The 21029-nt window shown below is 40.4% G+C and overlaps 1 protein-coding gene across 6 annotated transcripts in view; it reads left to right on the top strand.

The window, feature by feature from the left end:
- Positions 1-21029, top strand: part of LOC149067401 (teneurin-m-like) — a 304834-nt gene that overhangs the window by 272778 nt on the left and 11027 nt on the right. For 3 of the 6 annotated variants that reach the window (XM_089253034.1, XM_089253033.1, XM_089253037.1), the window contains 14 exons: positions 6175-6522; positions 8030-8233; positions 8953-9037; positions 9892-10094; positions 11720-12919; positions 15534-15811; positions 15909-16020; positions 16126-16230; positions 16913-17107; positions 17586-17795; positions 17929-18114; positions 18756-18902; positions 19064-19271; positions 20145-20171. In XM_089253034.1, the coding sequence (XP_089109160.1) occupies positions 6175-6522; positions 8030-8233; positions 8953-9037; positions 9892-10094; positions 11720-12919; positions 15534-15811; positions 15909-16020; positions 16126-16230; positions 16913-17107; positions 17586-17795; positions 17929-18114; positions 18756-18902; positions 19064-19271; positions 20145-20171 (3508 nt within the window). The remainder of the gene's footprint in view (positions 1-6174; positions 6523-8029; positions 8234-8952; positions 9038-9891; positions 10095-11719; positions 12920-15533; positions 15812-15908; positions 16021-16125; positions 16231-16912; positions 17108-17585; positions 17796-17928; positions 18115-18755; positions 18903-19063; positions 19272-20144; positions 20172-21029) is intronic. The other 3 variants (XM_089253039.1, XM_089253035.1, XM_089253036.1) reach the window with 3 other exon arrangements.

The following is a 21029-nucleotide window of genomic DNA, read 5'->3' on the forward strand; positions in this document are numbered from 1 at the left end:
GTGAAACACAAACTGTTGAGAAACTTCCCGATGATGATGATGCAAACTTCTAGCGATTGGGGAAACGTTGAGAAGAAAATAAACTCGTACTGGTGACGACTCTCTCCAGAAAAATCCCACAGAAATAATTTCCACCTAGACATACACATTGTAATTTCAGAGTCAATTACATCTAAATCAATTTCACCGCACATGCGTGGCACCAAACAAAGATCTCAAGACGAAATAAAAAAATCCGCGATGCCCCTGGAGGAATGAAATATGCCATCATGAGGGTCCCCCCCCCCCACGATCGTAAAAGAGAAACATGGCAAAAGCTCTGATATTACTATTATTATTATTACGGGCAATCTTCGTTTATGAAAGACTTCTTCTCGTCCATTTCCTATTATGTACATAATGGGAACCGAAAACACTGCAAGCCGCCGAGCAAGTCGTAATAATTGAACGAACATGGCGAGAGGGAACCGACTTGAAGTCTCTCTCTCTCACACAAGTAATTGAGTAAAAAGAGCAACAACCATGAGTATATGTATACCTCCATCACATTCATGATTAAAGTTGAGAATGTTCTGGAACATCTGTGTGTTGTCCGACTTCTGAATGGCTTCATATACTCTCTTGTTAAATGAACGGAAATGTATGTGTCATTTAAGGGGGGGATATAAAGATGATTATTATGATCATGACCATCGCCATGGGTCTCCTCTCGCAGCGTATCACTTTTTAGTTTATTACCCAATTCACGGCCCTACAATTTATGCTCCTCTCCTTCCGTCCGACTAATCCAACTTACTAAGGGGGGACCCTCTGTGCAAAAAATAGGCTTCATGTACCAGTCTGAATTCCCGCGTGGAACCTCTAACGAATAGGTACATGTTGAAATGTGTATGTGTTTGTTTCCGTGTAATGCTTGTTGTAGTTCTGCCATCTGTTTTTCGAACTAGGAGTGGTGTGTAATGAGTGAATATACGTTGTATGTAACGTTTGTAGGCACGTTAATCAAGAAATAGGCTAAAATAACTCTCTCCGAAAGTCTTTATTAAGGATGCTGATCAATTGATTGTGATGGCCATGTGTGAGTGTGGAGCTCTGGACATTTGAGCACTGATGTCTCTGAGGGTAGCGAATGAGGCCGGGATCGAGATTATACGAGATTCAGGGCATTGAATGACTTTAGTATTTGCGTGTCTATGCTGTCGCGGTCGTGTTCGTTGACGTCCCTGGTCGACGATTTGGATGGCTTGTTGGCCCTGGGCACTCTGCACCTGTTGTCCGGTAACTTGGACAGGCTGGCCTTGAATGGTTCGATTTTGGCACGCCACGACGTCGCCGACGGTTCGGACGCGTCGTCCCGGGTCGGTTGTTTCAGGACGTACCTCGTTTCGGGAATGCTGATGGTGTGGGGCGATTTACGTATCCCGACCTTGCCGTCTGAAGACGATTCGCGCAGACTCTCCCGGGAAGACTCGAACATGCCGCTGGCCCCTCCTCCGGTTGACTTCGATAAGCCGGATCTGGATGACTCGTAAAGACTGTCGGTGGTAGACCGAGGATACGTACCCGATGTGTCCTTGGACGACCCGCTATGGCCGCTGTGCGTCGATGAGTCGAAGCTTTCCTTGGACGACTTCCAAGATATGTCGAGGAAAGGCATACCGACGCAGTTTGAGCGCATGAGCTGCTCGCAGTATACGTCCCTGTATTTCTTCAGGAGGCTGGTGCCAAGCTGGTGCAGGAAGCAGTCCGTGGTCTGCTGCGAGCGTCCGCTCGCCAGCTCCTCCATGATCATCTTGGACACCGGGCAGTGCAGCTTCGTCAGGGCCTTCTTGTTGAGTCTCTCCCAGTTCTTGATCTTCTCGGCGATCGAATTGACGGACGGGAATGTCCTGTAGTCGACCAATTTCGGGAAGAAGCACCCAATTATCTCGGCGACGAGCCTGGCGTCGGCGAAGTCGTTCCGTATCGATTTGCGCTTCTTGTTCAGCGGGAGGCCGTCGATCCAGTCGTATAGTCTAATCAGTTCGGCTTCGGTCAGGGGATTCATTTTGAAAACGGGATTTTTCTCGAAGCTCGGACAAACTATCTTAAGCTTGGATTTACGCAGTTTATTTTTAGTTTTGGAACGAAACAACGCCGAAAATATATAAGGAATAAGAGAAGCTATTGAACAGCTTGAACCCCAAATTTAAATGAAAAAAAAACCTCTGACAATAATTTGAATTCCACTATTGATCATATGAATGGTTAAGATTCCCTTAGATGCATGATGCTTTCGACCTGCGGCCCGCGAAAGGTATTCCGGTAGAATATTCCCGACACACATCTACAACGATAAAATCTATGTTGACCATATTTCCTTCATAAAAATGAGTTAAATCGGGATCCATATCAACTATTATTGCCTATTGCAAAAATCTCAGCCAAACGTAATCAAAGGCGAGTAAAATTGCCAAGTAAAGCCGAAAGTTATTGTGCTACACTCAGGGTCGTAATTAGGCTGGGGCCACCTGGGCTCTGAGCCAAATCGGAGCTCGCACAAAAAACAACTTATTTTGCAGATTTTTGAGAAACTTTTGACAGTTTCAAGTTTTAAATAATCTGCAAAATGTGAGGAGGGCGGTAGACAAACCCTCCTTTTCTTGAGCATACCCCTTTCGAAGGAGGAGGTCCCCAAGAAAGGGCGAATGTCCCGAGAAGGCACGATATGGCCCGAGCTACACTTTTATCTTGACCAAAAATTGCCGCACAACTTATAGTTCCCAGAGTCCTGGCGTTCAGACAAAAATAATTGTCAAAAGCAAGTGAAGTTGCCAATTACAGCCAAAAAAACTGTCAAAGTCGTTAATTTAGGTCATGAAGATAAGCCTCGTTGAAAATTGTGGAGAAAACACGAGAAATATTTTATGAAAAGTTAGGATGACCACAATCACTTACTAGAATGTCCCGTAAAATACAGGTTACGTGGTCAGCCTGCAAATTCGAGTCCTGTCCCGCGAGCGGCAGAATTACCGCATATCCGCGGACTCAAAAGGTTCTATAGTCTATGCCGTGTTTTCTTTCTAGCTCCTATCTCTTGTATGGTCTTTGCATGTTTTTTAAGGGTGGCTATATTTCTTTTGGGGGGAAAAAAATTGGACATCACTGTCAACTAAAAGAGGTTGCCAATTGCCGTGAATATCCCCAATTTATTGCTAAAACTCATTAAAAATTACCAGTATTTAAAAAATAAAAGGAAACGAAAATCTGCAGTGCATCCAAGTGTACAGGGTATCCCATGTGTGGCTCTGTGGTATGTATGGGATCTGTGTGCATACACAGAGATCCCATACCTACCCCTGAGCCCAACCTGATGGAAACATCAGTTTTGGCATCACTAAGTGTAGAAGTATAGCGTGATAATGTTTTCGTATTATGTACATTGTAAGTGTGCGATTTTACGCCAAACCGATTATGCCTACCGAATGAGATTTTGAAAATGTGTCCCGGTTTAGTCCCACATTTATTAATGAATTCCGTGTCATGTACCGGTTTCACAGGAACTTCATCTGGTCATCCTATGACGTAGCCACTCCGTATTTTTATTCTGAATTCTTCTCGATCTGCTGACCTCTCCGACAGCTTTTTAAGAACCCCAGGAGGGTCCTATAAATGGAATACAAAAAATAACTCCTACTAATGACGTATTTGTAAGTTTGGCGTAAAGATAATCCAAAACTTGACGTCCTTAACTCTGATTGATTCTTTGGTCCCCGGGGCGGCAGGAGGACTGACGGGGAAAAACATAAAAATGGACATCGATGGTCAAAGGAATGGCCGTGATGGAGAAAATGGTAGTAGTAGTTGTAGTAGATGGTCTTTTCTACTTTCTTTGCGGAGATAACCGATGACGGCTGGCTGGCCCTTCGGGAATGAAGGGCGCTTTCCTGGATCAATATAGTCTCTCAGACGAACGCTAGAGAGAAAGAGAGTGAGATCTTGTTGAAGCCGGTGCCTCTGGAGATCAATGTTATTAACTGTAGCTTATAATACGTGATGATATGTCCTCCTAAGGCCCTGACAAAGACCCCCCCCCCCCCCACTTGAAGCCTTCATTTCCGCCTTCTTGTTACGTAAAGCCTATTTTTCCGCTTAACGGCCTCTTTTGCTTTCATTTTCCCGCTGATACAGCGAAATATTACATTAATGAGCTTTTGCAGAGATACATGAGTACATGCGATTTTAGGCTTAGGTATTTGGGGAAAATGTCGTGTGATACGTCCCGTTTCGAATGGTGATGCTGAATTCCAGCGGTGAAATTTTTCTAACCGGATACTCCACCAACCCTGTATAATCCACGAATTTAATAGGTAGGTTAATTAGGCATCTTAACCATTTTACCAATTAGTTACCATTGTATACGTTTTTCGTAGTGACTGCTGATAGCTGTATTATCTGGTAATGTCTGTCCCGTATTTTAAATCTCCTATTTGTCTTTTCCGGTACTTGGAAAAGACAAAGGTTTGTCCCGTTTTCCCATTTTCCAGCTTGTAAATAAAGAAACAATTTACAAGCTGTCTCCTAATTATTTACCCCTCCTCACCCCCTCATATTTAGCTCAAAATGATTTTGTCATCATTGATTATTTTCAGAGGTATATAAATACACTTGATCCCCGATTTAACGTCATAATGTTTCGCAGAATTCGGATGCTATAACAAGTTTGGCGGCAAGAACGGATCCAGGACGATGTGACGGGAGGGGTGAATTGTGCAAGTTCGTTTGACCGTCCCGTATTTTACGGGGCAGGCAAATTTTCCCATATTCGGTCCTTAAGTGGGATGGTTGGTCCCATTCCAATCCGTACTCTGAGCGAAAGTACTGGGTGACAGAGCCTGGGTATCTCGCGGTTTCTCCAGTTCTCCAGCTGGGAATGAAGCATAGTCAGACAACTTCAGATTCAAATGAAGTGAAGGCAGGCATCTTCAGGTAGTAATGGAGTGGAAGGAGACAAATTCAGGGCGATGCGCCGGAAAAGCAACTTATTCTGTAAATGCGAATCAACGCGTATGGGACAGACGATTTATTTTCATATTCTGCTGTTGGGAGGAGTGATCGCCATCATTGGAACTCCCCCCCCCCCCCCCCACCCGGATCTGCACGTGTTTGGCGGTGTATCGGATCACTGTCAACCCCCAATCACAATATTCTCTAATCCTTTAACCTGCGATTGTAGTCTGTCGGTGAATACGGTCGTTAAAAAGGGCCGATATAACAGGGTTCGATTGTACGTATATAGAATAGTCCCTTTTACTAAACATTCATTCCTCGGGTATCTTTTACAGACCATCCATGCAAGTCAAATCCTTCTTTTGCAGCCAACGATGTTCTCAAAAAAATCCTTCCGTAATATACGACTGACCATAAAAAAAGAAGTGGGGGGGGGGGGGTACTGAATTGTTTAGAATGAAACACGATTATTATTCGGCAGTTGAAGTAGGGTGGCCGTTAGAGGGGGATTTACTCTAGTTGAAAAATATAGAAAATTTAAGGTCGCGTCATCGTGATGGTGGTGCCATCTGTTATTGTTGGAGAGTCGTTTGTCTGTCTATATCTCTTGGACCCATTTGCATGATTTTGTTTATATGCTTTTTTTGTTGGGGGAATAACTAACGGGAGTATAGAAAAAACGGGGGGGGGGAAACAACTTCGGTTCATGGGGTTACAATAAAGCTTCGCGATGGGGAGGAGAGAGGGAAGAAAACACAGAACTGGATAATAAAATTTACCACTGGCGTTTGGGCGAAATATTTCGTCCTTGATCGTAAGGGAAATGAAAGGGGTCAATGAACATATTTTGAAACTACTGCTGCCATCTAATGACTGATTTTTAGTTTTTTTTCCAAACGAATTCATGCAGTTAGAAAATCCTTAAAACATGAAGGATGATATGCTTTCGGAAATTTTGGAGAGATCTTTGAGGTGAATATTGCCAAAACCCCCGTATGTGTTTTGGACCGGGCTGCGATATCGGGTCTTATTTGGCGATCATCAGTCATTTCAATAATTTTCTCTCCCTTCCTTTCTACATTGATAACATTTATGGGAGGGCTTCTTTAATGGATAGTGCGTACACGTTTGAACCACTTTCCGTGTGTGAGAGTTATCAATGTTCATTTATTTTTCCCCCCTCAGGTAGAGGTGCCACCAACCGGCAACGCTCTCAAGAGGGTGGCGGTGGTGGGGGAGGAGGAGGAGGCGGCACTGGTGGTGGTAAAGCTCCGACGCCTTACAACTTGTATCTGGAGGGTATCGTCAAAGGCGAGAAAGGCGGCAATCAGCCAACAGACGTTGCCCGCTGGGAACCTGGCATGCTCGGTTCCGATGGCCCGATCCGGGAAAGCAGGAGGCTGCACCACCAACTATCCGGTCTGTCGTCGTCGCCGTCGTCAGAGGACGAGGACGCAATCAATTCGGACGCTACTTTCACGGGCTCCGAGGTAGCGTTGGCCAGAGACAGTACGCTGGTATTACCCAGTAGACGTAAGTATCATTTGGCGGAAATTATTATCATTGGCTTACTATTATGTGTGTTTACATTTTGTTTACACAATGCCAAGTGCACGATTACTGCATATTAGTACGAACGATAGGCTCAAATTGAAATCTAGTGCCCGGATGATCGTATTATGCGTTAATGTTTTCGCACCTAAATCATACTCTCGGCCGCTCAAATAGTAACATCACGTCAAAAAGTAGCCCGTTTTTTTGTTATTATACACCTAAAATTTGACGTTATAAAATTGGTCATTATATCCAGTCATTTCGAAGATGCCATCTAGGTGCCAATTTCTAAAAATATATTAGACTGGGCTCAAATTTATGACAATATTCCGACGTCATCTATAGGTGCCAATTTTCGAAGATATTTAGACATTTTATAGGTGCTAATTTTTATAACCATTTTTAGACATTACCTAGGCGCCAATTTAAGAGAACATTTATACGACATCTGTGTGAGTGCAAATTTTTGATAGCATTTGGATTTAATCTATGCTCCCAAATTTAGACATAATTTAAGTGTCAATTTATGACAATATTAAGCCATCGTCTAGGTGCCAGTTTATGACGATATTAAGACATCGTCTAGGTGCCGATTTTAGACAATATTTAGCCGTCATTTAGGCTTCTGTTTATGACATTATCGTTTTAATATGCCTAAGAATTGACGCCATAAATCTGGTGGTCATACTCATTTTGAAGACGTTATTTACGCGCCACTTTTTGAAAATGAATGTATTTAGGCGTCATCTAGGCGTCAATTTATGACATTATTGTTTTTATATGCCTTACGCCGCTGTGGTGGTCGAGTGGTTATAGTGACGGACTCGCGATGCGAGGATCCGGGTTCGAACCCCACAGTGGTGGTCGGCTGAAGTTGGTTTTCTGTGGTTCCCAACTTCAAGGCGCAAATGCGAGCCGATCTCCCCATTAAAAAGTCTCGCCACAGAGAGCAACAGTCCTACAACGATAAATCATTCAATCATAACACTTCACTCATAGTTAGAAAAAAAACTGGTGGCAGATGGCAGCACTACACATAACAAACATTGCACAGAAACAAACTTTACGTCAGGTTACACTACACGTACACGCACATTCCCGCATGTACGGGTTCGTTGGGGGGTTCCGTGGGGGGTTGCATTTGGGGTGTAGCAGTAGTAGGTAGGGCCTCCAAAAAATGGCTCGGGGATCCATGATGTTCTTAAGTCAGCCACCTCGTTGGGCAATTTGCCTGTTGTGGCGTTGTATTTGTATTTGTATTACAAAATAGACGTCATAAAAATATCATGAGAGTTTTCCATGTGCCATCTATCGTCCGGTAATCAAAGTAGAACAATCTTGGAGGAAAAAAAATCTCATCAAAGAAATATTACCTCTCGTAGGCATTCCTTCTCTCTTCCGGAGCAGCATTGTACCGATTGTCTTTCTGTGTCTGAAGAAAGGCTTGAATAATTTATGAGTGACTGCTCTCTATTATTCCGCACAGGTCTCACCGATAGTACGTCGGGTCTCATCACGTCTCACAAGTTATCACTCAACAAGAGCAGTGCCAAAGGTCAGCCGCATGTAGGGGCCAATAGCAATTCCGTATCTGCCGGAAACACGATAGATCGCCACATGAAGGATCAGGATCCGGATTTCTCGACGTGTTTGTCTCGGACACCGTCCGGGTCAATCTTTATACCGGGTGGTAAGTAAGCCTTCGGCAATTAAACACGGTTTTTCCAACGAAGTTGTATATTATCATTCAATCATTTGTCAGAATTCTCAACCTGGCCGGGATCAAGTATTTTGCGACCCGCTGTGGAAACAGCTTTGAGGACTTTTTACAGTACCCACAAGAAAATAGTAGACAGGGTCTCGGCTTAGACATCTGAGGCTCACAAACCTTCTCTTAGGACCTGCTAAAAAATGAACTGATTTGGAGGGCTCAAGGTAAACAGGGAAGTCCCTATAAGCATATGTAAACTTAATACATATTGCAACTGTAAATTTAAATTTATTTAAATATAACTTTTAACACATCGATATCGCCCGTATGTGATTCCTGTTTTGCCATAAAATTTATTTCAAATAAAAATAATTTATCAATTTATACAAATTATCTCTTCTGTAATGTTGACTTTTTTACACTACTCTGTTTATGAAGAAACAACCAACTTTATAAGAATAACGATGAATTTAAAATTCTTTGAAAAAGTTCTTTGAAAATAAATAATTTCTCGTGTATATTTTGGATACAAAATTCAACTAAAGAAATTAACTAGCTTAGTTAATAGTTGCATTGTAAGGCTAAAATGATTGAAACAACCCCTTTATTTATGAATAAATTTATTTCTATGGCAATTAATTTTCATTTATTCATTAGTTTATTCTTCATTTATATTAAATGAATGATATTATTTTTAGATTTATCGAAGCTATCAACTGCAACAAAGAAAAGTGATAATGCAACACATTCATCTCATCACGTTGATGATAAGAGTGCTGATAGGTATGGTTGTTTATAATGAATAAATTTATTCTTTTCTTCTTTTGGTTAACAAATCATTAAGGAAGTCTTGAATGTTTTACGCATTTATTTTTACCAGCTGCGGTTGAGTAGTAAAATAAATTACCATTTATTATTACAGGCGGATTCATAACGCTTCAAAACGCTTCGAACTTGAAATATATACATTGTTACTCAATGTAGTTGGATGAATACATTGATGGCGCTAATTTCGGCACACTTGGGTCAATGTCTTAGGTCTGGGGGTCTTAACTTTTTTCATCCGTGACTTAAAAATCCCCAACATAAACAGCTTCGTGACTCAAAATCAACATGAAGCTACGCAAACCCATGGGAATTTTTTCCGATTTTCGAAAACCAGTGGCGCATTGAGCGCATTTACAACAGGACTGTAAATGGATGCGTGTTACTCATCAGCGAATCAAACTTGTGTCGCGACCCATAGCTCAAGAATCCCTGTCCGTAAGTGGATTTGTACATCTCCCTAGTTACTACGGATCGAGTTTGCGTCGTGACCCATAGCTCAAAAGTCCTTAGCTGTAAGTGGGTTCGTTTGAAACTTTATGGAAGCCCTGTGAATGAAGTTTTGTTCGAAACCCATAGCTTATGAGCCCTGGCTATTCTGGTAGCGGATTTGAACGTCTCATCTCGGAAGCTCCTGTGACCCACTAGTTAAGAACTCTTGTCCTAGGCCGTCAAGAGGCGCAAACTTTGAGCCAAGAATTTTGAATCATCCTGTATTTTCTACCTAAAATGTCAAAAATCTTAGCCTGAATTTTTTCTCAGACGACTTCTCTCTAATTGGATTTGTTGATTAAATATTTTATTTTTCACAGGTGCCACTTGCCATATCCCTCTGCAACTTCTGTGCCTGTTATCCCCGTCCGAAGTAACCTGAGACGTCCAGTATCTAGTCGGTTCAGTCACTCGCGGTTCCAATTCAGAAAGACGCTATCGTCGAGGTGTAGCTGGAAATGTGCTGCTATCACGTTCATGTTGGTTTCATTAGCACTCTTAACATCCCTAGCATATTTTGTTGGTAAGACATTTTCCTTAAAAAATATTTTATAGTATGATAGTAATTTGTAACCTTGAATATATATTTGTATGAGCTCATGGTTATATTTGTACCCATTTCTACCTTCATAGAGTAATGTTTTTGTGCATTCCCAATAGTATAAAAAAGGGAAATTTTTGTAAAGTAAATAATATATGCATGTAATTCAAATGTGAATGCCCAGCACTGTCAACGGTTGCTCTGTTTGATTATTCCCGTTGCAGTGCAGGCTCTGTGTGAATTCTGTGTGTGTGTGTGTGTATATTGCATATTCTGCAATAGGACAGGCAAAACTGCTCAGCACTGTGGACGGAGGCTTTGTTTCTTCGTTTCCCGTCACAGTCGAGGCGCTGTATATATGTAATTTGTATACATTGTGTATTGTGTATTTTGATCATTCTCAAAGCTCTTCCACTTCAACTTGCCAGCTTCTTCCTCTTCTTTCTTACCCACAAGTCTTTTTCACATTTCTTTCGGAATCCCAGGCTGCGGTCTCCGGCCCTTATGTGCCACTGGGTGCACGTGCAATTTTTCTCCCTATTCATTGGATTCAGTCACCCCCCTTTTTGTCAAATGGCTTGTATGTTGCATTGGTTGATGGCTGTCTTCCTGGGGAGAACGACGCGAGTAATTCGAAACTTGCGGGCACGGGGAGCCACCACTATAAATCTTTGCTAACTTTTCCGACACAACTCTGCCTCTTTTGAGGGAACGGAAGTAAGGTGCTTTGCATTAGTCCGGGTTTGTGAGCGGCTCTATCTATCCTTAAAAAATAATGAAATTTTATGCTGCACTATACAGTAGAACCTCTCAGTAACGGACACCCGTGGGACTGAAAATTTTGTCGAATTTGTCCAATTTCATGGACAAATTTGTGAATTTTCTTCTCTTCATCAAACCAATTAGTTATTTTTATCCGTACATGATACAATACTACACGTATTGTGCAATAAAAATCAAATTAAGTGTAGAGAAGATAAAAACATTCACAGCAATATTATGAGTCTTGTAATGTTCGCTTTCTTCACACATTCTTCATCACAAATGATGAATCGCGAAATCCGACAGGAAAGTTTATCGATAAAAATGATAATCAGCCGACACCACGTGTATTCTCGAGTGGGTGACCTATTGAGCGAAAGAGTCACCACCACTCACTTGGTATCTCAATCGATAGCTTTCCAACACATTCACTCGATTCCTCTCACAAATAATGCACGTGGTTTTGGATTAATTTTCCATTTTTCGATGAAATATTTTTATCCGTGAATTTTTCTTCTGATAAATTTTTCTTTTAAATGAATGTTCCTTTTGGTGAATTTTCTCTTCTGTGCATTTTCCTGTTGGTTTATGGGTAGCGGTCAATTGTTGACAGTAAACTTTTCGGAAATTCCATCAAACACTTTAAGCAGCATTTTACCGATAATAATTCTTCGCGAAAATATCTGTTTTTTGAGGAATCAACACGACATAATAAACTTTTGTTTCCACATGTAATTGATGAAAAGTATAATATGACTTCATATCTTTCTTGTAGTTTCTCGTAAATTATGGCTGCAGTTTGAATTTCTAATTTACGCATATTTAATGTTCCTCCTTTTCCCCAGCAGTTGCAGTCCTAAATTGGCAATACACCAGCCGGCACCCGTGTCCAGTCATGATAGAAGACACCAGCGGGACGAGCGACGGAACAGATTTACAAAGTATGTACCCTTTATGCAAATGCACTCAACCCTCTTCAGCTCATTCGCGCCATATTCGTGATGTTCACAGCATGCGACAGTCGCAATCAAACTTTTCCGAATCTCTTTCTACCGCTACTACTCACGAAACCGAAAACCTGGAATACAATGACATGTCGAGCGGTGACCATCCCAACGATGGTCCTTTCCCTCTGAATGACAGCGAAGCGAAAATCGCCAACTCTCCGAAAGAAGAGTTCACCGAGGACTACTTGTTCGAGCCTGATGACGCCAAGGGGATAAAGACCAAAAGAGAGAAGTCGCCATCCACGGAGGACACTGTATTTATTGAATCTAACAGCACTTCGTTCGAGAACATCCACGTCATGGGGAGTCCTGAGGCGTTAATGATGCATGATCCCAACATCCATCACGTGACGATCCCGGAAGAGCACGACATGAACATCTCCGGTGACAAGATACCATTTCAACACGAAGAAAGCGTCATAGAACCACCCATCCTCCTTCCAGACAACGGAAGCTCCGGTAAAATCAAGTATCCCGAGTATGTTCAGGTTGACAGAGAGCCTACTCAAGCAGCGACTGTAGGATCCACCACGGAGGTTCCCGGTGTCGTGCCTACTAGAGAAGGTAGAAAGGAACATCATAATGAAGTCAAAAGCACAACTGCTACACCCATTGCCGTGACTGACACCGCAACCGAAACACCCGCGACAGACCCTGCTGTCGTTGATTCTGATGATTTTAAAGCAAGTACAAGTCCAATATCCACGAAAACTACCTCAGTAGACGTCATTACTGAAACTGACCAATGGGATGGCATAATTATCTCAGATACCGACGACATTGCAGTCGGCACAGAGCTGTATGTAACATTCGCCGACAATTCAGTCGAATTAAATCCGATTACTGATACTTATTCTGAAACGTTCAGTCCTACTTTTCAGCCTCCAGAGGTCTCTACCGATAGGGCGATGGAAATAATAACCGAAAACGGGGTTGGTAGTTGCTGTACATGCGAGAACCCTACTGAAACATCCGAGGTAGAATATCCAGCTGTTCAACCCACCGTGTATTCAGTAGCTGAGACTGAGACTTCATCCGGTAAGTCTGATTTAAAGAAGCAAAAAAAGTATTTGTGGAACTGCTGCTGCTACAAAATCTTCTCCTTGCGTCTTTTAACAACTGACATGAAACTGCTTATTCCCAGACTAATGGGCTTCTGGTCTGCCTGATTCTTCTTTATCTAACCTCATTCTAGCTGTCCTTGACTTGCTTCTGCTGCTACTAACGATACTAACAGTCGTGTTCAAATAATATATTTGTTATTAAATAGTTCTCTCGAAGAAATACGGTGATGGTGTCGCATTTATGCTTTATGTGGGTGATGTCTATAAATAATCTCCTAATTAGTGGTGAAGGTGCTCTTTTTAATTACAGGTTGTTTCAGGAAGGACTCAATGACTTGGAAACAGTGATACACTGAATACAAAGATAACACATGCACATATATAGTTCGTTTAATGGACGGGCCTTAATTTTAAATAAACGGTTTGTGAATTAGTTACAACTTTGGCTAATAGATGGAGTCAGAGTCTTGATATAATGTCCTTCATCACTAAAACGACTGTAATAAATGGTTAGGTTCCCCGGAGGCACCTGAGTCCCCAGGGACGGTGTGCTTATATCACCTAGTGTGACAGCCTGGGTGTCTCTTGGTTCCTATCACTAAAACTACTGTAGTTCCCATCCCTCCCTCCTAGGGGCGGGATGAAAGTGAATGTAGTGAATGAAAGCTGAAATGTAGAATTTAAAACCACTTTCTTGCAATTTCTCTACTGAAATGGGTGCGCATTCCCGAGAGAGAGAAATTGTTCTATCTGATATAGCGTTTGGGGGAGGGGCTCTTCCTTTAAACAATAACTTCCGAATGGCTCTACGAAAAGAATCTGTGAAATAAAATGACTGAGGCGCTAACTATTAGTTAAATTTGCCACCGATTTTACAAGTGAATTTAAAATCCCGGGACTACCCAATAACTTTCTAGCTTTTTATCTGTCACTGTTTCCGGTTATTTCATTTCAAAGTCGGGAAGTCCTTTCTGAAATCCCTCGCAGCATCAGTTATTTCAATAATGCATGCCAGTGTGTTTCTTCCATTATGTGTGTGAAAATAACATTGATTCACAACTCTTTTCATCCCGTCGAAGGGATGAGACGAGCATTACTGATGAGGTCCGTGAGCTCAGTCGGCTAGAACTTTGAGCTAATCGGATGGGAGAGATTGATTCAAATGGAATATTTTCGTACATGTCAAAGATCGCACAAAACTGAAGCATGAAAGTCGTACTAAAATTCATTTTTAATAAATTTTCCAATTTGTAATCTTATTGATTACTCGCACAGAACTATCCTTCAATTTGTACTACGTGTGCTACTTCTTTTTTAGATGCATCTTACTGTACTTCATTACTGACTTTGTACTCCACTTCCTTCACGTATTACCATATTTCCTATTTTCTAGCGTATAATCCTCACATGCAAACTTCTAGTTTTGTTACTTTTATACCAAACGCAGTAAAATCTTTAAGAACGGAAGGGGTTGTTGATCAGTTTTTTTTTTAGCAGAAACGTCAGTTTTTGTAGGCCATCTGTTATCTACAAAAAAAAAGTTATTTTAAAAAAAATTGTTTTTATTCTAATTTCCCAGGATGAAAAGAAAAAGCTGCAGATAACACGCGGAGGGGTTATCCACACTAACTTTATTTTTCTGAACATATTATCCACGGATTACACGCAAGAAAATTATTTCACCGTCATTTCTCTACCTCATTATACTGTATTTACTTTTATCGCTTCCTTCCTGTATTTGATTGTATTCAGCCATTTTGTTCTTCAATTATTCCACTAAAATTAATGTAAACTACACTTAAAAAAAACTGAAAACTATACAGTGGACTCCTATCGAAAAATGATGGAATTACAGTTCATCCCACCAAAAGGTTTCAAGCCAATTTAAAATCTGTTTTCGGGATTTATAAATTCCGTGCTTTAGTGCCTTAATATTTCTTCTTTTTTTTTAATAAATGTAATTTATGACATGCAAACTGTATGGTACTGAAGTGGACAGCTTACTATCAGCATTGGATTTTATAGGGAGTTTTGTGTGTGGACTCTTGGGGGGTGGGGCGCGTTGTAACGGAAGCGCAGATGTTCAACTTTTTAAACTAGGTCCAAGTCTAATTAGCTTTTATATTGACCTCGGATAGGCAAAAACGATCAATTGCAAGAAATTCAACTGATGGGACATTAATAAGACCCCGAATTCATTATGAAACCGATAATAAAATTTCACTTTTGCTGATATGAATTCATATTAAAAATGTCTTGGGGGGAAAAACTATTCCGTGAACTATTTAGTGAACAAATTTTCGTCGTCTTGAAGTTCATTATAACGGGGTTTGACTGTAATAACTTCGATCAAACATTTGACGCTTCAGTTCTTCGCCTACACCTTGAAGATTTAGTTTCCTTATAAGATTTTCGGGTGCGTACCAACGGATTTCGTTCAAGTCGCTGACGACGTCGCAGAAAATTGCATGCGGATTTTTCTTACCCGATTCTCGAGATCTATTTATAATAAATTGCAGATGATTATTGATGAATTGAAATTTCCGAAGTTTATTTTTTAAAATCGATTTTTATTCACGGTTTTACAGATCCTTCTTCACTACCATCTAAAACATTACCTCCTAGAACCGAAACGTTTTCCGAGGCTTATCTTGGGAAAGTTTATTCTCAAAAAGTCGACTCATTCGGACACTGGAACATCCATTTCCAACAACACGTGCCATCTTTAGTGAGATTCAATTACTCGTTGATCGAAGGTGCTAGCATAGGTGTATATGGCCGAAAGAACGGAATCCCTACGCATACCCGATATGACTTCGCTGAGATATTGGACACACGGAAGAAGGACAGTAAGAGGTCAACGCAGGTAATAATAATAATGAAGTCTTATTATTTTTCCTGTTTCAGGAGAGGAAAAACCCCTTGCTATTAGTCTTAAATTCCATTCTTCTTATATTTTCCAGGAATCTTTCATACTGGACTTTGTGCAGTTCTTAGATAAAGGGTCTTGGTATATATCTGTGTATAACGATGGGGATCACCCACAACAAGTGGCCTTCATTCCGAATTTGACTGGTATGATAACGGCAGCAATTTTTCTAGTTTTGAATTAAATTCACTTATTGTGTTACTATTTAGCATCACCAGATCTCTCTCATGTATTTTTTTTTCCTTGTGCAGATCAGGGTAGTTTGGCATGTCCGTACGATTGCCACGGGCATGGAACTTGTGTTTTAGGAAGGTGCATGTGTGAATCTGATTACGCTGGTGAATCGTGTGCTGATCGTGAGTTGTTTGCATTTATAGATTGTTTAAGATAAAATTAAAATGAGAATTGTTATTTCATGGCTAATTTATGTTCCTTTAGTGTACCACCAATTATGCTTTTTTCAGCCTATAAAGATCAAAGTGTGCCTTTCAAAATCTGAATTTTTTTGTTCTCGTTATTTAAGACTATGGAAAATATTTAAAATTTCAGATAATAATACATCAAGGAAAAAAATTTCGTTGATAGAGCGTAAGAGAATGATGAGTAAATTTGGGGGACATTTTCGTAACTGATGATAAAATTGTAATCATTTGCAAGTAGTTCTTTTACAGATCCAGGATAGATTAATTTGATAATTCAAAAAAAAAATTCAATTTTTACTTCGAATTAAACAAGTTCGACTGTATTTGCAGGATGGTCAATTTATGTCGAGGAACCTGTACTACTTGAAAATGCTCATCACGATGTAATTAAAAAAAAAATTAGGTTCCGCCCCTCCTTTTAGAGGAGGTTTCGGAGCCTTCCCCAAAAAATTCCCAGTCAATTTTTACTTCGAATTAAACAACGCGCTCCTCACAGTTGAAAACCCTTGAGATAAGTTTTTAAATTAATAATTGATTACTGAAATTATTTGAGTGTTTTAATATGTTTCAATGGACTTTTTACTAATTAGATACATTTTTTTTTTCTTCTTTACAGGTGTCTGTCCCGTGTTATGTAGTGGAAGAGGTTTTTACTCCAACGGCGAATGCCTCTGTAATCCAAGTTGGAAAGGCAAAGAATGTCAGTTAAGAGAAGATGAATGCGAGGTGAATGACTGCAATGGTCATGGTGATTGTATCGATGGTTTGTGTCGTTGCTTTGCTGGTTACAAGGGCTTTCACTGTGAGGAAGGTGAGGAAATTTTAATAAAATTCAATTTATACAAAAATTGCCACGTTTTCAAGACAAATAAATTCAATTGGTCGAATGGTCGACGCGTTTCGGCTCTTCAATGGAGAGCTGTCATCAGGACCTCGTGGTCAGAATTCACACGAATCAGTCGTGGAGGGGTGGTGATGATGATGTTCCGTAAAATCCTGCGAACGTCTATGCTTGGGGATATTCACGTCTAGAAATAATCAAGTATCTCCAACGTATTTCTTAGGATACCCAAGAATTAAACGCATTTCCAGCGGTACACACGCTTTCATGGAATTTTTGGGGAGAGGGGGAGATTACATAACCCTCCAGAGCATTTGTATTTTTACTATTTGAAGCCTAAAAGGACGGACACCACTCCACAAAAAATGCAAGTTTTGATATAAGTATGGAAAAGATCATTGTATGTATGGTAATTCTCAAAATAATAAGGTAATTGTATACATTCTAGTGGACTGTTTAGATCCTTCTTGTTCAGAGCACGGAATCTGCGCGAATGGCATGTGCATATGTCGCAAAGGCTGGAAAGGTGCGGACTGCGGGGAACCCGATCTCGATTCTCTTCGTTGTCTACCGGATTGTTCAGAGCATGGGCATTTCGACGTCGAGCATCAGGCTTGCATTTGCGATGACCATTGGACAGGTCCCGACTGCTCGAAAGGTGATCCTCATAATTAAGAAAACTTTTTTTTTTGTCTTTTTCCCGAAGCCTACTCGTGTTAATTATGCACTTATCTCGCACGACATTAAGTTTTTGTTATACAACTAACGTAATCTTTTTCTTCTTATGGCAGAGGTTTGTGATTTGGACTGCGGTTTTCATGGAAGATGCCAGGGAAATATGTGTATCTGCAATCAGGGTTGGTCTGGTTCGAAATGCAATGAAAAATTGTGTGATGCTAGATGTCTCGAGCATGGACAGTGCTCTAACGGAACGTGTTTGTGCATTCAAGGCTGGAATGGGGAGTACTGTACATTAGGTAAATAATATGTTGAATGAATTATAAAATGTTTCTTTATGAAATGAATCTCTCTATTCTCTTCCATTGCAAGTGCCTGATCTGTGAGTCTCATACATATGTGTTCCTCAATGAAACATTTTCTAACCCATGCATTGTTAATTTGCAAAAATGCATGTGTAAAATTTCATCAGTTTTCATCTTCAAAAATTTATAAATATTCAACATCAACTTGACCTGTAAGAATTCATCAATCTTCATCTTTATAAATTCGTCATTATTGAAGATTAACGACATTCGCGCGTCACTCTTTAAAAGCTCATCAGCATTCAACAGTAGAAATCCATCAATATTTACTTGTAGAAATCCATCAAGATTCAAATGTAAAAATTCATCCGTAAATATTAATCTTACCTTCCTTTGTAGGACAAAACTTTTTCAGTGATCCTTTCCTTTCTTGGTCAAGGAAATGTAGAATTCTATGTTGTAAATCGTTTCTATCGACCTCTCCAATGGGTGATATCACTAACTTTGGGAGCATATCATACATTTAAGCCATAAAGACTCTCGAAAATGTTATAAAAGACTGCTAAAAACTTTCTTCGAGATATGTAACGCAATTATGCAATAATGTCTTTTTTGCATCATTTTAATTCATCCAGAGGGTTGTCCGCATAACTGCTTTGGACGAGGAACCTGCATCAAAGTGAATGAAGAGTGGCAGTGCAAGTGCGAAGATGATTGGAGCGGTACAAGTTGCAACATACCGTTGGAAAAGATCTGCGATGATCGTATCGATAACGACAATGGTGAGTACACTTTGTTCTACTTAATGGAGGTAATGGGGTATTACAACTCTGATGACTTTTGCGTGGAGAAACTGCAACACTTATACATGACTAGTAGTGGACTCTTGGTCCTTTCTTGAAAACATTGTTTTTCGAATATTTCTTTTACGTATCTTTTCTAGACGGTTTGGTTGATTGTGCGGATAGCGAATGTTGCAAGTCGAAAGCTTGTGAAGGGAACCCTCTGTGCTACTCGTCACCATCGCCTCTGGACATCCTTCTCCGGAAGCAACCTCCGGCAGTTACTGCGTCATTTTTCCAAAGGATGCAGTTTTTGATCGAAGACGGATCTGTCCAAAGTTATGCTCACAAGAATATATTCAACGACAGGTACATATCTCTCTTAACCTCTTCGCTCTAGAGGTAAACATTATGTGTACATCATTTTTAACGCTTTTAAATGGCTTTTAATGATTATTTTTTTAAGTTAAGGGCTGAGATCGACCCTAATTACTCCTTTCAGACCCGCATCGAATTCACCGGAGGGAAAAAGTTTTTTCTATAGTAAACATACATTTATATAGAGCCCACATATTAACCCTATCCGGAAAAAATTATGAAATTTTAATTTTTTAAGAAATTACAGCTATGTCCATTGAGATGGACACTGGATCTCAACGGTTGCAAAACTCGTGCAATCTTGTTTCGGTGTCGAAGTCTAAAATACTGTAAAATATATACTTGAAACCACAATGTAGATTCAAAAATAGTCATTTCTGAATGCGGGCTTCGTGCATTTTCATGTCGAGCGCCCCCTATCATTTAATAATGATTCGGCAAAGATATTGGCACCGATGGAACCCCCCTCGGGTGGCCGAATCAGACCTGCGGGTGGGAGGTAAGTTGTGCACCGCTGCTCTATGGCATTAAAATTGTAATATGCTCGTGTCATTCAACATAAACTGTCGTGTTAAATATTTTTAGTAAGTCGCCTAGATGTCAAGCTCAAGGACCCCCCCCCCAAACTTCTTCAAGAACCCCAAGGGGCCGATATCATCTAATTATGTATTACTAACTATAAATGAAAGTGTGAGATATTAGCGTTCAACACTGTAAGGAGGTTTTTTTTTCTTATGAATGACAGTGATGTGTTCATTGAGCTTAACCAGTGATCTTAGCCATGTGTTTTTCAACTGCAATTTTTTACTATACGCTCTTTTGTAATGGAAAAATGCTTTTGTGTTTTTTTAACGCTTCCTTCAGCATGTTTTGGAATCTGTTTAATGCAAGGTATGTGTGATTAATACTAAGAATTTTCACAATATTTATCTCATTCCCCACTATATGTTCAACATAGCCTTATTTCTAATTTACAACGTACAAGACAAGACCCGGGCTCTGTCCCTTGAGGGATATAAGCCCTTTAAATTTACAACGTACAGTCGAACCCTGATTTTAAATAATGTAATGGAGAGATACTTGTATTTGTTATACCATCAAGGAAATAGTTGAATCACGTGGTGGTTTCCAACCTATGATATTCGTACACCTAGGGATGCGTGATGGATTATTTGGCAATGGTGGGAAAAAAAAACAAACAAATAAAGCCACAGAAGAAATGCAAAACATTAGTTATAGCGGGTTGCATTAATTATACATCAAAGTACGCAAGCTTCTTACGCATGACTAGAAAAACGCGCACTTATGTTTTTCTAGGGGTGTGCGAACATTATTCCTACTTAATTCTTAGGGGTAGGCAAACTTCTCGTGCATTTTTAGGACAAGCCTTCTAATTCTTCTAATTATTCCAAGGCCTACCGCACGGTTTCTACACATTTCTAGGGGTAAAATAATGACACTTGTGCCCGTCATGTGATGTACGGTGAGCGCTCCTGGCGTATTTCTGCAAGGGTTAAGCTAGACTTGTCCGCATGTCTAGGGGTGAGCAAGCAATTTACACATTTTTCGGTATACGCACGAGTCGCAAGGTAATCCGCTTCCCGCAAGGGACAGAGCGGGGGCCATGTTTGGTGTTATAGGTATACGCACGCATTCTACGCATGTCTAAGAGGATAAAGAAATTTCTTATGCATTTCGTGGGAATAAGCAAGTTTCTTACACATTTCAAGCGGTACCCAATCCTCATAC

The sequence above is a fragment of the Pholcus phalangioides genome, unplaced genomic scaffold, assembly GCF_987345545.1.
Source record: "Pholcus phalangioides strain wild (caught in Gottingen) unplaced genomic scaffold, Ppha-v1.0 ptg000031l_1, whole genome shotgun sequence".
Lineage (NCBI taxonomy): Eukaryota > Metazoa > Arthropoda > Arachnida > Araneae > Pholcidae > Pholcus > Pholcus phalangioides.